General features: G+C 44.5%; 1 protein-coding gene across 1 annotated transcript; it reads left to right on the forward strand.

Moving 5' to 3' along the window:
• Window positions 1-8,409: 8,409 nt before the first annotated feature.
• FAM237A (family with sequence similarity 237 member A) lies at window positions 8,410-13,878 on the forward strand. The gene is made up of 3 exons (XM_066621980.1): window positions 8,410-8,524; window positions 9,188-9,610; window positions 13,733-13,878. The coding sequence occupies exons 1-3, from the start codon at window positions 8,410-8,412 to the stop codon at window positions 13,876-13,878; spliced, it is 684 nt and encodes a 227-aa protein (XP_066478077.1).
• The last annotated feature ends 2,197 nt before the right edge of the window (window positions 13,879-16,075 follow it).

Here is a 16,075-nt window from a genome sequence, read left to right on the forward strand (position 1 = left end):
TTCTAGAATGAAGATATCTGCTCGGTTTTGCTCAACATACTTTAGAATGGCATTTATGTTAATAGCAAATGCAAGTGGATAGTTATTTCAGTTTACTTGGAGGATAGCCCAGGTATACAGAAGTACATAAATTTGTAAACCAAAAGAAGAAGTTAACATCACACACACAATCTCTCTCTCTCTCTCTCTCTCTCAGACCTAAAAAAAAAACCTAGCCTGGAGAGAGCATGCTCAGTCCTCCCTGGAAACTGGGATGTTGAGGGGCCAGCTGGAAAAAAAAAATGATATCAACAGATGGTGACAGTGAGGAAATTGATCTAACAGGTGGAGGTGGGGAGTAGAACTGGGAAGACGCAATATATTGTTGCAGGGAACAATATATTGTTCCCTTTTGTACTTTTCGGTTTGTCAAGGATCTTGCTACAAAATATAAAGGCCCGAAACAAGAGCTGTCAAACTAATCCCAGAAGTTCTTCCTCAGGAGCAGGAGGGAAAAATGATGGGGGAAGAAAAAGTTATTACTATTTGGCAGGAACAGCATGGTCTTCAGAGAGTACTAGCAGCAAAAGCAGAATTGAACAAATAAGATTGACGACAAGTTCCACAGGAGTGGAAAACAATATGCTTTTGTAATTGGTGCAAAAGTCCACCTGAATTGGTGGATTCACACTGCAATCTTGCAAGCCTGGTGAAGGCTTAGTGCTGTGATTTTCAACCTTTTTCATCTCATGGCACACTGAAAAGGCACTAAAAATGTTCAAGGCACACCATGAGGTTTTTGACAATTAATAAGGCACACCATGCTGCCAGTGGGGGTTCATATCTCCCATTGGCCCTATTAATAAATGACCTTCCACCAAATTCCTGTGGACCACTCGCGGCACACCAGTGTGCCACGGCACAGTGGTTGAAAATGGCTGGCTTAGTGTATATCAGTGCAGCTTCTTATATACACCCCATTTCAGTTCTACAACTAGTTTTGCTGCCTGCCCACTGGTAGCAGCTGTTGGGAGTAGAGAAATAGCAAGCGCCTGCCTAGTTGATGCCATGTCTTTGAAATATCTCCAAGTGGAATCAGGAGCAACTTTCTTTGGGAGCGTTTGCAAAGCAAACCATAAGCCAATAAGGAGGACCTGGAAATAATTTTCAGGGAATTGAGCCTGAAAGGGGTGGGGGTTTCTGCAGGGTGCTTTGACGCAAGAGGAGAAGCCACCCACCCCTTCATCTTTATAAAGCAGAAAAAAGAAATGGGAAAACACACATGTAGCCTTCAGACACCCACGAGAGAGAGAGAGAGAGTTAGAACAGAGGCGTCACACGGGTGCAATTTAATTTAACCCTTGAGGAACCGCACCGGATTCAGGGGAGGTAAGCAGATCTCTCATCACTACTCTGAATAGATGCTCCATGTAAGGGAGTGGGAAGCCCTGCACGTTGCAGCTTCAGCACCAAGGAGAGCTCCTGCGAGCCTGGCACACTCAGACGCAATTGTAACAAACAGCTGTTGTGTAGCACGGCTAGACAGTGTCTGGAGTTTGCTGGGCTCTTAGCAGCAGCACGCAGTTTCTCTCCAGCTCACGTTCTAGCACTCAAGAAAATGCTCACCAACTATCAGCTACATTAACAATGCTGAACTTTAGACCTGGGATTTTTTGAGATCTCATACCCAGATAAGAGAGAGAGAGAGAGAGAGAGTGCCCAATGAACTGGAGAAGAGGAACAAAAATAGACTAACAAAGGGGATGGAGATGGGTGAAAGAGCAAAAGTTGATTTTACTGTTGGGATCATTATAATTTGTGACAGTAATTTGACTGTATGAATGGAGGGGGGAATCCTGAGTTACTAACAAGAAAAAGAAAAAAAAAAGGCAAATTTCATGCTTCAGAACTTGCACAGAAGTTCCTGTTTCAAGGTGTTATCTGTTTTTTATCTTGAGCAAACACCAAACATGCACACCTCAATAGAATAGTTTTTCAGACGTGGATAAGAGTAGGGAAAGCACTGGAAGAGAATAATGATGAAAAACAAGCTAGACTTAAAGTGCATACAATAATTCATATAATAATGAATAATCATACAATCATTCTATATTATTCTTGAAATAATAACATGCATGTAGATGAGTCTCATAGAATCTCACATCTTAAGCAGCTACCTGGAATAAAGAAGCAGATAGAACTTGCCTTGCCAATGACAGACAAAGAACTTGAAGCTTCTGGTAGTTCCAGGAGTTGAGTACAAATGAGCTGTTCAGGCAATGTACTAATCCTCCCCCCGTCATATGCATCTTGAGATTAAAAAAAAAATAGGGCACGTTAGAAAAGCATATGTGCACTTATTCTGCATTCTCAATATTTTTAGCCATATTTCTTAACATAATAAAAAATTAAAGTAACTTTGCTGCCATTAGTAGAAAATCCATTTTCAGATCATCTATATAGATTTTAAATTTTACAATTTTATATTTACTATATCACAGTGCCTAGACATGATTTTCTTTTGAAGGCTTTATTTGCAATGCAATCACTAAAATAGAGAGAATCAAACATCAATAAAATGAAATAAGTTACATTCAGAATTGTACTTGGCTGTCCCATAATGCAATCAAATATGAACAATGCAATCCTATGCAAATAAAGTCAGAAGGATTTCCCATATATTTCAATAGAACGTTCTCCTAGGAATGTGTGTATAGCAGTGGTTCCCAAACCTTTCAACATCAGGACCCACTTTTTAAAATGACACTCTAGTGGGACCCACCTAGCTTTACAAGACTAAAAAAAAAAAGGTTCAACTTACCAGTTGCTCAAGCCTCTGTTTTTATCCTTTTTACAATGGTGGGGGTCTGCATTTTGACCGTGTGTTGAGCACCATGCTCACTGGCTCGGAACCATTCTGGTGGTCTTGCATTCTCTTTTGCCTGGCCTTCAATAAGATCTCAGTCGTGTTTGCCTACTTCAGAGCAAATGCATATGTGTGGCTCAGTTTCACTTTCCATAGGGCTCAATACATTTTCCTTTACAGCTTGGAAGGGGAAGTCTTCTTTCTCAAGAGTTTGTTGGGGACTGTGTTCATTGGATCAGGACCATTCTGGTGACCTTGCATTCCCCTCAGCAAATACAGCTGCACTGAATTCACAAGGCATGTTAGCTAGCACTGTACAGAACATAGAAATCAAGTTGAGAAGAGTTTCTTGAGAAGAAAAGGGCAGACTATTCCAACCATAGAGGAGTACATCAGAAAAGACTCCAGAAATTATGATGACAGAGGGCCCAATCCTAATGAGTGAGCGCCAGCTTACCGCCAGTGCGCACTGCTGCAAAAGTGCCACAAGGCACATTTGCTGGCCCCAATGCCGGTGAAGCGCTGGTGCTAGCCCAGTGCTGCCCAGTGCTGGGTTTTAGTGCTGGTGGAGCACCAGAGCTCCACTGCTTGTTGGTCACATGGACCGCTGGACAGAGGAGAGGTAGGTGGGGCATGGGGGGAGGTGGAGAGGAGGCATTCCAAGATGGAGGGAGGCGCGGGGAGGTGGAGAGAGGGTAGGGAGAGGGCGGGGAGGAGCTCTCCACAGGATCCTGAGCCGCCATGTTGGGCTGTCACCTGACATGGCGGCTCTAAATTCTACTCTGACCCTTGGGTCGTCATAGACTTGAGTAGCCCCATTGCTGGGCTACTCGCTTTACCCTGGGGAAGGGGACAGAAGTCCCCTTCTCCTTAGGAGGTGGCTGTGGCTGCCTGGGGCACACTGGATGCAGTGGCAGCTGTTTTCAGTGCCGCTGCAGCCCCACGCACCGGGCAGCTCAGGATTGGGCTGTAAGAGGCCTGATAACAATTGTGTCTGTGCAGAAGACTGAGCAGTTAGGAAAGTCTGTTCAAGTAACTATCTGTGGTAATACAAGCTGACACCTGTCCTCAGTCAGGGTCCCTCTCAACAGTTCATGAAAGTACCCATGAAAAAAACATACACGTTTCAGTTTAGTCAACTGATGATCTACTGTTGGGAACTGCAAACCAGTATAATGCTTAGACCTTAATCCTATACTCACTGACCTTGGAGACAGCCCCACTGAACCCAATGGGACTTACCTCTGAGTAGACATGCCTTGGACTGGGTCATTAACAGCACAATCCCAACTCTCTGTGCAGCGATGCAGCAGCACCAAAGTCGTATCCACTGCATCCTGTAGAGGAGTTTTAACATCCTGAGGCCTCCTTGGAGGAAGGGAACAAATGTTTGTTCCCTTCCCCCAGGGTAAACACTCACTGCCACCATATGTCAACTCGGACCTGCACCAGCAATAACAGTGGCGCAAGTCTGCATTGATCAGTGAAGGCAGATTGAGCCTGAGAAGGGGGTTAGGATTTGGCTGGTGCCACTACTGTGGAACCCACCCTCTTCCCAGGCCTGATCTGCCCTCCTCCCTATCCATGTTGCCTCCCTGATCCACACATCCCCTCCCCACCTCCCGCCTGAGTCCTGCACAGTCTTATGATCAGTGTCAGGTGTTTGGTATTTCTCATTGTGTGGTCCACTCACAACTTGTGGGGGCCGGTCTGTGCTTACTGGCATTTGCAACAGCTGTAAAGCTGTTTATGCCGCTGTAACTTTTGTTCCAATGATATAAATGGCCCAGAGAATTGGGTTATTTCAGTGGCATCGCTAGGGAGGTGTGGGAGGTGCGGGCCACCCCGGTGACGCGCAAGGGGGGGTGACGCGCACTGGGGGTGATGCGCTAAAATTGCGGTGATTAGGAGTAACCCCATCATGTTATATACCATTGGATGCAGAATTTCTATCAGAATACAATGAATAAATCCGGAGTGAAGTATCACATTTCTTTCAAAAGTTATTGGCAAAAAACCAGAAAACAAAAAATGCATGGAGACCAATGGAAAGTGAAACCGAGCCATATCACGCGTTTAGTTTTGAATAGGCGAACTTGCCTTAGTCCATCAGAAAGGGAAGGCTGAGAGGAATCCAACAACACCAGCATGGTCCTGATCCCATGAATGTAGCCCCCTAAAATCATCCAAGAAAGAGGTCCCTCCCTCTAAGCTGGCAAATGTATTGAGTCCTATGGAAAGCAAAACTAAGCCACATGGTCACGTTTACTCACAAGTAAGCAGATGTGCCTTGGCTCCTGGGTAGGTCAGACAAAGGAAAATGTGAGGCCACCAGAATGGTCCTGATTTGATGCGACTGGAGCTCAACAAATGCTCCAGAAGGCAGCCCCCCCCCATAAAAAGAATGAAAGAGGCTTGACAGGGTAAGGTGAATTTTTTTCTATTTTAGGCTGCAATCCTATGCACACTTTCCTGGGAGTAAGTCCCACTGACTATAATGGGACTTACTTCTGAGTAGACAGGCATAGGATTGGGCTCTCAGACTTGTAAAGCCAGGTGGGTCCTGATAGTGATATACTTGAAATATAAGAACTGGGTACTGAGTAGGAGTGAAAATCTTACTGATTCTTTTTTTTTGGGGGGGGGGGTGTTTTACAGAGAAAATTCACTTGGTGGAACAGGGCTGGCTTCCCCTTACTTAATTATTTGTTTTACTTTAATTATTTATAATTATTTTTTTAATTTATGATGGGTCCTGGACAGATTGTCATTCTAAAAAGTGGGTCCCAGTGCTAAATGTTTGAGAACTGCTCCAATAAGGTGTTAGTACAGCCATTTTTAACCTTTTTCAGCTCAGGGCACACCGATAAGGCACTAAAATTGTCAAGGCACACTACTAGTTTTTTACTTACATTAAATCACTACATTACAATTAATTGTTAATATATTTAATACAATTATATTATTACATGACAAAGAAACTCACAAGAAGCTTGGAGAGGAAAGGATATGTGATTGTGAAAAGGATGAAATATGTTATTAAAGTGTTATGCGAGAAAGTGCTGGCAAAGAGAGGTCGGATTGAGCACATAGGAGAGCTGTGGGGTGAGGGGCAAGGAAGAGACAGGAGTGAAACAACTGCAGGATTCAGCTGGAGTGGGGGGGAAGAGAGAACTTGAAGCAAGTGATTCTGAACCTTTGGAAGGTGCAGAGGAGAGAAGGGAGGGACAGTAAGAGAGGTGCTGACTGCAATTATGAGATTTGGGGGGCAAGTGCCTGTGGGAGGGAGTGGGGGGGGTGGAGAAGTACCAATTGCCTGCTCCTGTATTTAAGAAAAAAAAAGTGTGACCAAAATCCCAATCCTAGGCATGTCTACTCAGAAGTAAGCCCCTTTATAGTCAATGGGGCTTACTCCCAGGTAAGTATGGAGAGGATTGGGGCCCAATGCCCTTACCCTAAAAGGTAAAAGGCAATGAAGGAGGGGGTCACTTTGGGGAGTTGCAGGCAAACTGTGGCAAGGAAAAGGGACTATCCAGGAGCCTTTGAGCCAGCCAGTTTTTAGGCTGGTAGCCTCAGCAGACTCGCTCGCTTCATACGTGCTTGCCTGCTCCTGACTCCCTCGTTCTCACTCACTCCACCCACCGGGACCTCCTCCAAGCTTCTCTGGTTGCCCAATCAGCATGCAGAGGAGGCAAGGACTTAATACCCAAGCCTAGGTGTGTCTACACAGAAGTAAGCCCCATAATAGTCAATGGGGCTTACTCCTAGGTAAATCAGGATCGGGTTGCAGCCTTCATCTCCCTCAGGAGCAGGAGCAAGCGACAGCAGGAGGTGCAAATCAGCCGCGATCAGCCCCTCCGCTGGCTGGCTGCCTGCCTGCTCCTTTTCCTTCTGTTGCGTGTAAGGCTCAAAGCAGCTGCTTCCCCCATGTGTGTGCGTGGCTGCTGCCTGTCTGCTCTGATTTCACGGCACACCTGAGACAGCCTCGCGACACACTAGTGTAACACGGCACAGCGATTGAAAAAACGCTGTGTTAGTAAGTCGACACCCTGGGGGAGGCGACACCATTAGTGACCAAAATCACAGTTTGTAAAAATAATACCATCATGTTATATATCCATCAATGTATAATCTCATGCAGAATGCAATGAAACAAACTGTGCTGAAATATCTTTATTCTATCAAATGGTACAGCCAAAAAACCAGTGGGGGCGGGGTGATGGTAGATCACCAAGCCCACCACCTGGAGTATTGCCCCACCCACTGTATGGGAGTGACGCGCTGGCCTCCTGCACCAGGTGACACGAACCCTAGTGACGCCCCTGGGTCATTTGGCTGTGTTGAGTTGCAGCCATAGAGGTTAACCTAAATATACTTTGTAATTCCAAACAATCGCTCCTTAGGCCAGTGTTTTTCAAACTGTGGGTCAGGACCCACTATGTGGGTCGCAAGCCAATTTCAGGTGGGTCTCCATTCATTTCAGTATTTTATTTTTAATATATTAGACTTGATGCTACCATGGTATGTGACTGCATTTGGGGAAATGTTACAGACCTGTACTTTTAATAAGCTACTATGCATTAACGATGATAGTAAGTGGGACTAATTCCTGGGTAAGTGTGCCTAGGATTGTTAAAATTTTCCTGCTTGATGATGTCACTTCTGACCATGACATCACTTCCTGTGGGTCCTGATAGATTCTCATTCTAAGAATTGAGTCCCAGTGCTAAATGCTGCCTTAGTCTATTCTCAGTGGATACTTTGAACTATTATTTCCTTGAATAGTCCTATTATTATTTCCTTCAGTTCTTTATAAGTTTGGAGTCACAATCACTCTTAGAAGATGCCATTAGCAATTAGGTGCTAGACTGTTGGGGAGAGGTGGTATTTACACAACTGGTGAAGGAGGGACAGGAATCCTAACTGGGTCTGGTTTGAGAGCAATGGACAATAGCGAAACTGGTTCTGCAAGAGCACAGACAAGATCACGTACAAAATTGCAATGGTTGCAGAAAAACATTCAATCCAATGGGGTCAAGAGGCAACAGAAGAGAACATTACATTTTTACTCAAAGTTGAGATAAAATCAGAGCTGACGGAATTGTTTTAGCCTTTCAACGTATCAGGACATAAAGATAATAATGTAGCAGACAGGCTTCAACGACAGAATAACGTAGTGAGCAGGACCCAATTGTGCCCTGTAGGACTTTTGATCCCCTTTCCTCCCACATGGCACAGTGCTTTTGCAAACTTCCTTCAGCTTCAGAAATCTTGTGCTATATGGCGTGTGGGGTGCTTGCTGTTAGAGAAAGACAAGCCCAAAGACAAGCCCAGAGACACATGAAAGTAGTTTGTATGGTTTTTTGGAGACCTCCAATAAACTGGGTAACCACTGACTCACAAATTTTGGGATCAGTTTCAACTCTGATCAGTTGGGATCAGAGAAACTGGGGTCGAAGCTGTAAGTTGCATGTTTGGTGCTGAAACAGGGCTCCAGAAGACGGGGCTGTCTCCTTGGGGAAAGGAAGCAACAGATGAAAAGAAGCTGATCTGAAAGGCTGAGCATGGCCATTGATGACGAAACAGGAAAGGATGACGCACGCAGCAACCTGTTATGTAGCTGTAGAAGACAGCTGTATTCTAAAGGCTGTGCTAGAAATACTTTTACACTAGACAATGGTCAGCAGAGTTCCATCACCCACCTTGGATCTGGAGAGGTCAAACAATTAATTAATGGATAATTCAGTTAATCAAACAATCAATGCATAAATGACCTCTATATTGGCACATGCTCCAAGTGTGATACTTCATGTTTTTTTTTTCCCTCAGAAGTGTCAACGGAAGTCATTTGCTTGCATGAGAGCAACTAAAGGGGTCTTGATTTGGGCACATCAGTGCGGGGGTGGGTATGCCCACTCCCTATTGCATGGAGCAGGTTTTGAACTTCTGTCGGTGCTTTGTTAGAGAAAACTTGCTTTGTGCCTGTGCCAATGATCCAACCACTGCCCACCTTGTGGCCATGGGAAACCAGACACACATCCCATGTGTCACATTTCCCATACGCTCTTGGGTTCTTCCAAGGGATGAGGCCACAGCAACCTGTCCTAGCTGCCATTGCTATATACCAACCCGACTTCTGGAGTGAGGCTGGCTGCCACTGAAAGAGACAGGATCCTGTAAATACTTTCCCCTTGCTTCCATGCATGTGCCATACACAGATCAAACAGGAGCTGCAAAGGTTGAGGACAGAACTAGGAGATTAACCGAAAATAAATCAGTTGTAGATTTGTGCAGTCACCCCATTTAGCAGTGCATTATATGTTTGTTTTTGGCTTTTAACAGGTTCCCGAAGGCCAATGGATTCTGGCCTCACAAGAAAGAGCCAATGCAACATGAGAGTCACCTGCTTCCTTTTCTTCATGGGTGTGTTTTACGTGATGCCCTTCTCCTGCTATAGCCAGATCGACCCTCTTGCTCTTGGCCGAGCTGATCCCCAGTGCTGGGAATCCTCATCTGCCACTTTGCTAGAGATGCGGAAGCCAATCATTTCTGACTCTGTCAGTGGCTTTTGGGACTTAATGATCTTCCTGAAGTCTTCAGAGAACTCAGAGCATGGGGCTCTGTTCTGGGACCTGGCCCAGCTCTTCTGGGATATCTACGTAGACTGTGTACTTTCAAGAACCCACGGACTAGGAAAAAGGCAACTGGCTGGAGTTCAACAGCAAACTGCACCTGTTCCATCTTGGATCACAAGGAGTAAGCAAGGCTGTTCCCAATAAGCATGTAGAGGGCAAGGGGAAGATAGCAGCAACACAGATGTAGGTATCAAGCATGATCAGGGTGCAGTTCATCAAAACTGAGTTGTGATGAACTCAGGGCCCTTTCTGACATGGCCTTCAGCAGCATAGCTCTTTCCGGCATTGCTTGATAGAGTTAGAAGGCCATGATCATATGGGAGCAGTCCGTGTCACAGTTGTTCCTGTACCAACAATGCTCTTGTTTCAGGGAGGGGCGACACTAGTGTGGGAAGGAGCCACATCATGGGCTGTTTCCGCATGGTCTTTAGAGTCGCGGCAGAGGAACATACATTGCAGCAGAGTGTGCAGTACCACAAAAGCAGTGGTAAGACTGACATTCTAAGCACAGTTACTCGGCAGTAAATTCAATTTAAACCATGGGCACTGATTCCAGTGAACTTGGTCATAAACTGGATTGCAAATGCCATTGAAGTCAATGGAACCTAAATTCATCACAAGTATTTTCAGTGGATATTAGTTATGGCTAATGGTTTTACTGAATTGTGCCCTTTGTGTGACACTATCTATTCAGGCATTGTCTTGCCAGAGCAACAGGTGTGGACAGCTAGGTAAGTGCAACCAAAATAAGTTTCAAGAGATCTGATGATCTTACAGATGATCTTATGTGCAGGGCTGTCCATAACATAACCGCCATATAAAATATATTGGTAATGAGTATGATCCCACTGGAATTCACTCTTGAGCCAGCCCCTTCAAGATGAACAGAAATTGTACTGTTGTGGTTCCTTAAATTGGTTCAACAGAAAATGTGCAGACTTGCATTGCTTCATGCCCATTATGTTTACTGGATTAAGTACAAAATGTTGTGCCCATTTGTAGCCTATATGAAGTAAGAACATAAGAACATAAGAACATAAGAACAGCCCCACTGGATCAGGCCATAGGCCCATCTAGTCCAGCTTCCTGTATCTCACAGCGGCCCACCAAATGCCCCAGGGAGCACACCAGATAACAAGAGACCTCATCCTGGTGCTCTCCCCTACATCTGGCATTCTGACTTAACCCATTCCTAAAATCAGGAGGTTGCGCATACACATCATGGCTTGTACCCCATAATGGATTTTTCCTCCAGAAACTCATCCAATCCCCTTTTAAAGGCGTCTAGGCTAGACGCCAGCACCACATCCTGTGGCAAGGAGTTCCACAGACCGACCACACGCTGAGTAAAGAAATATTTTCTTTTGTCTGTCCTAACCCGCCCAACACTCAATTTTAGTGGATGTCCCCTGGTTCTGGTATTACTTGACTTTGATATCAGATCCTGGTTTAAACAAAATCACATTAGCCACAATTCATACTGGTGCCAATGATTTGCTTATCCGTGTGTGAGAGACTGCATGTTCATGAGGCAAGCTAATCATGGTTAACCAGGAGCTAGCATTACATTTATCTGGTCCTTAGCCTCAGATCTCCATTTTAAAATGGGAATAAATGATAGTCAGGCATGTAGAGCTATATACAAATGAGCTATATACAAATGAGAAGCGTAAGGAATGTTTGTTATGCCATCTACATTTCAGTCATAGACTCAGACTGTACCATAAACTGAATTTTTATAAAGAACCCAATCCTATGCCTATCTACTCAGATGTAAGTCTCATGATAGTCAATGGGGCTTACACCCAAGTAAGTATGCTTAGGATTGCAGTCAAAGTTAGTATGGCTGCAAGCCTATACACCTTTACTTGGGAGAAAAGTTCCATTAAACTCAGCGGAACATATGCATAGGATTGAGCTGTAAGTGAGATTGTTCAGATATCTCATAAATAAAGAAGGAAACTACGGTAAGTTATCTAAATTGTATCTAGGCTGTGTTTCAGTCCCAAAGTAGCTGGCATTAATCTAATATGGATCACTCTCTTTCCATGCTTAACTGATGAAAACACAAAAATCAATTGTCCCATACATCACAGAGAAAAATCTCATCTAGCGTCATATGAAAGGGAAGTTAACTGCTGGTCCTTAAGCATAATAGGTTGCCAGAGGAACTGCCTTATTTCATTTAAGCTGGTTTCCCTTGTGTATGATGCAAGAGGCAAAGTACTATTCTGTTCGGTTTGATAGACGGGGCCCTGAGACACAAGCATATTAAAACCATCCAGGACCTCTCTCAGGTTTGAAAAGATATACTCCAGGTCTGTAAGTGCCAATCTCATCAAAAGGCAGCTTTCAACAAGGCCCCTTGATTATGTTTCTGGCTATTTTTAATCTCATGCTTACTTCAATTTTCTTTGCTCCACGAATAGATTAATTAATTGTTGCTTTGGCACTACAACAGTACAATGGCCCAGGAAATTGGTGGGAGGGAAAGGGCTTTCATTCCACCTTCACTTGGGATGCAGTTTTAGAGCACATACTCAAAATAATTAACATGGATTAGTTGTCTAAAGGCCCAACCCTATCTACAAGCTATGCTGGCATATCACCATGTACACAGGTGCAACAGCAGCCCCACCAGCAGAGAAGCTAGCCCACCAATGGCTGCACCACTGTCAGCAAGAAAATGCCAAACAATCATCGCCTGGATTCAGTCCAGACACTGGGACAACACTGCAGGCAGAGAGAGCAAAATGAGGAGAGTGGGGCATGGTGTGTGCAGGACATGAGTATTGTTGCCTCTGAAGTTCATGGCTGAGCACATCCCTGCAAACTGCGCAGATCTCAGCAACTTGGGATTGCCAGGTGGCCTTGCAGGCTGGTGGGTGGGTCTGATGGTGCATCTGTGTAGCATCAATTTGTCGCTGGGCAACTACTACACAAGTGCCACATGGTCCCTGGACCATTGTGGCACTGACACTGCAATCAGCAATGGCATGCAAGCAGTATCGTTGCTGGGCTGGCTGCACTGGTGAGAAGTGGATCAGACTCTGCTGCCTCTGATGGCCATACTTAGGTTATGATAGACATTGTGCCAGCATCCATGTGATGCTGGTGCAGTGTCTTGATAGAATTGGGCCTATAGAGAGTTAACAGCATTCGCACTCAGGAAGGTGCAGGGAGATTGTGCCCATTTTGTTAATGAATGTTTATGCATCAAGTGGGGACTCTTAATGCAAACCAGCACTTGTGAGTATGGAATTAGAACATGGAACAATTCCAAACGAAGCAAACACAGGGCGCAATCCTAACCCCTTATGTCAGTGCTTTCCAGCATTGGCGTAGTGGTGCCAGTGGAAAATGTGCTGCATCCTGCAGGTGGGTGTCACTCATGGAGGTCTCCTCAAAGTGAGGGAATGTTTGTTCCCTTACCTCAGAGCTGCATTGCCCTTATGTCAGTGCTGGAAAGCACTGACATAAGGGGTTAGGATTGCGCCCACAGTGTACAACAGGATCATGTGCATGAAGCATGCCTTAAAGGGGAAACCCTTTTATATACTGAGGGGGTGCGCACAAAAACCAGAAGTCCAAGGAGACCCATAGGGGCTGCAATGGCTTACCCAGCGGTAAGGGGAAGAGTTTCAGTTCTCTTGTTCCAGTGCAAGAGAGGATTATACTGTAAAAGTCTAGTGTCAAGTTGGTGAGGAGCAGTGAACTGATGAGGGGTTCCCTGCACTTTGCATCTACCCACCACCTTCTGGTTCACCACCTACTGAGTCATTTGCCGCTCAGAACAGGATCAGAGTAGTGTCGGCGCACTTCTTTGTCCAGCGGTGCTAGAAGAACAGGGGAATGAAGAAGCCTCCTTGGCTGCTTAAGCATGGGACCAGCATGTTCTACTCCAGTCTGTCCTATTTATGTTAAACAGAACTGCCAGAGAGGAAAGCTGGCCACACAGAGCAACAGGTAAGCAACAGGTAAGGGCAGGCTATGGCCTGCTGCACTGCAGGTGTGTGAGGTGGTGGCAGAAGTATGGGAAAGGGTGATGAAACTGAGAAGCGTGGATAATGGTAGTCAGAAGAATGGCCAATGTCTAAGGAACTAGTTATCCTGAGAATATTTCATATCAAATAAATAATATTTTAAAACCTTGGGATGAAATTCCATGGGAAACAAAATTGATTGTATCAGGAAAATTACATGTCCAGGTGCATCAAAAACATGTTTTTATGTTGCTTCCCCCCAACATTAGGGATGCTTTCACAAATTCATGAGACCACTCGAAGAAAGAAGAAAGAACTAAAGGAAGACATCATAAGCATTCACGTTCACAAGAGTGAATCAGCTTTCCTTGGAAGAACTACTGGACAGCTAAGAATGAAAAAGAAACAGATCTAGAGCTATACGTGCATTTTTGTTTTTTCAGATGAATGCTATCCTCCACTGGTTTTTACCAGATGCAGCTCACAGAAAAAGAAGGACTGTATACTATGGCTACAACAGCAAAAATGAACTGTGAATTCACACCTTATTAAAAATAGTGGGAATTTGTTTATTTTCAGCCAGCTCTCATTCCATTCCTTTCAATGGTACTTAGTTGCAACAAACTTTTACAGGATTATAGCTTTTGTTTTGAAGCAGGGGTGCTGTTGATCAGTGATTACTGAGTTTTGCTTGATTTTTTTTCTTTTCAACTGTGAAGTCCAAGAATACAGTGTTGTTGTTTTTTTTAAAAAATAATAAACTGCATGACTTATTAGCAGCTGTTCAATTTATTGATTTTTTGTATGCATAAATTCCAAAAGATGGGTAAGGAGAAAGAAGCATGCACTGGGTTAACAGTACAGCTCTGCACAAGAAGATAATTTGTTGTTTCTCATCTTAAGATGAAAAGATATTAAGTTTGCCAGCTGTAACAATTAAATAAATAACACAATACTATTAAAACCATCCCATTAGACTCAAATCCTAAACATACATAATGTGGCATGTCAATCCCACATTAAGTCAAAACAATTTCCTTGTATAATTGCATGCATAGGGCTCTGCTTTAGGAGAACATTGATTGTGGCAGCAACTATCAGGAAAATGGTGTTCACCTTCTAGCTGGGGTTAGCTTCTGCTACACTAAATTGTGGTCTTTGCTGGGACTGTAAATATGCTTTATTAAAAATACTGTGTTGCTTCTTTTGTCCCACCTTGTGGTTTTAAACTGAATGTATTGACTCACAGAACACCAGGGAGTGCCTGATATATTCTAATGCTGTGCTGATCCATCTAGGGACCATAACGCTGGTCCTTACAGCATGTTTGCAGTACTCGAGGTCTGGATTGGAGGAGGTTCTGTATTGCATTCTGAAGATACTTAAGGCCCAACCCTACCCAACTTTCCAGTGCTGATGCAGCCACAGTGCAGCCCCAAGGTATGGGAACAAATGTTCGTTGTGTATTGGTCATGAGTCCTGAGTACACTTCTGTACTGCAGCGAGTCATGGACTCTTCGCTCACAACAGGAGAGGAAACTGAACGCTTTCCACATGCGCTGCCTCCGACGCATCCTCGGCATCACCTGGCAGGACAAAGTTCCAAACAACACAGTCCTGGAACGAGCTGGAATCCCTAGCATGTATGCACTGCTGAAACAGAGACGCCTGCGTTGGCTCGGTCATGTTGTGAGAATGGATGATGGCCAGATCCCAAAGGATCTCCTCTGTGGTGAACTCGTGCAAGGAAAGCGCCCTACAGGTAGACCACAGCTGCGATACAAGGACATCTGCAAGAGGGATCTGAAGGCCTTAGGAGTTGACCTCAACAGGTGGGAAACCCTGGCCTCTGAGCAGCCCGCTTGGAGGCAGGCTGTGCAGCATGGCCTTTCCCAGTTTGAAGAGACACTTGGCCAACAGTCTGAGGCAAAGAGGCAAAGAAGGAAGGCCCATAGCCAGGGAGACAGACCAGGGACAGACTGCACTTGCTGCCGGTGTGGAAGGGACTGTCACTCCCGAATCGGCCTTTTCAGCCACACTAGACGCTGTTCCAGAACCACCTTTCAGAGCGCGATACCATAGTCTTTCGAGACTGAAGGTTGCCAACAAAAATTGGTAATGAACACATTTTAAGCATCTCAAAGGAACAAGTCCAACTGCCTCAATATTTATTTATTTAGCGTATGGCATATAATACATGGACTATACATGGGCATATAATCAGTTAGACTAGATCAAATGTCAATGCCCAGTTCATGCAGCCATTCAAGGACAGAGTTACTTTCATAGAAAAAGTCAGACCATGGGCCAGTATATGCCCTCAGTTTGTAGCCAGACACAATGTGGTACATATTTTGGTGGGAGAACCCGCAATCGAACTGCGGGGTAGATACTAGCCAAATAATAACACCCAGATCATTCATTGATGGGAAAATCATCTTTATTCCATTACTTAAATCAAGACTTTTTAGACAGATCATTTAAAAACTATGTGCACTACCTAGACAAAACTAAGCACATTTAGGTCTGATTTCACTGGGAATCTTTCCATGGGAAAGATTTAAGCTTGCTTAATGCTCCCGTGGGATGATGTCAAAATACTTTAACTGGAT

The sequence above is a fragment of the Tiliqua scincoides genome, chromosome 1, assembly GCF_035046505.1.
Source record: "Tiliqua scincoides isolate rTilSci1 chromosome 1, rTilSci1.hap2, whole genome shotgun sequence".
Lineage (NCBI taxonomy): Eukaryota > Metazoa > Chordata > Lepidosauria > Squamata > Scincidae > Tiliqua > Tiliqua scincoides.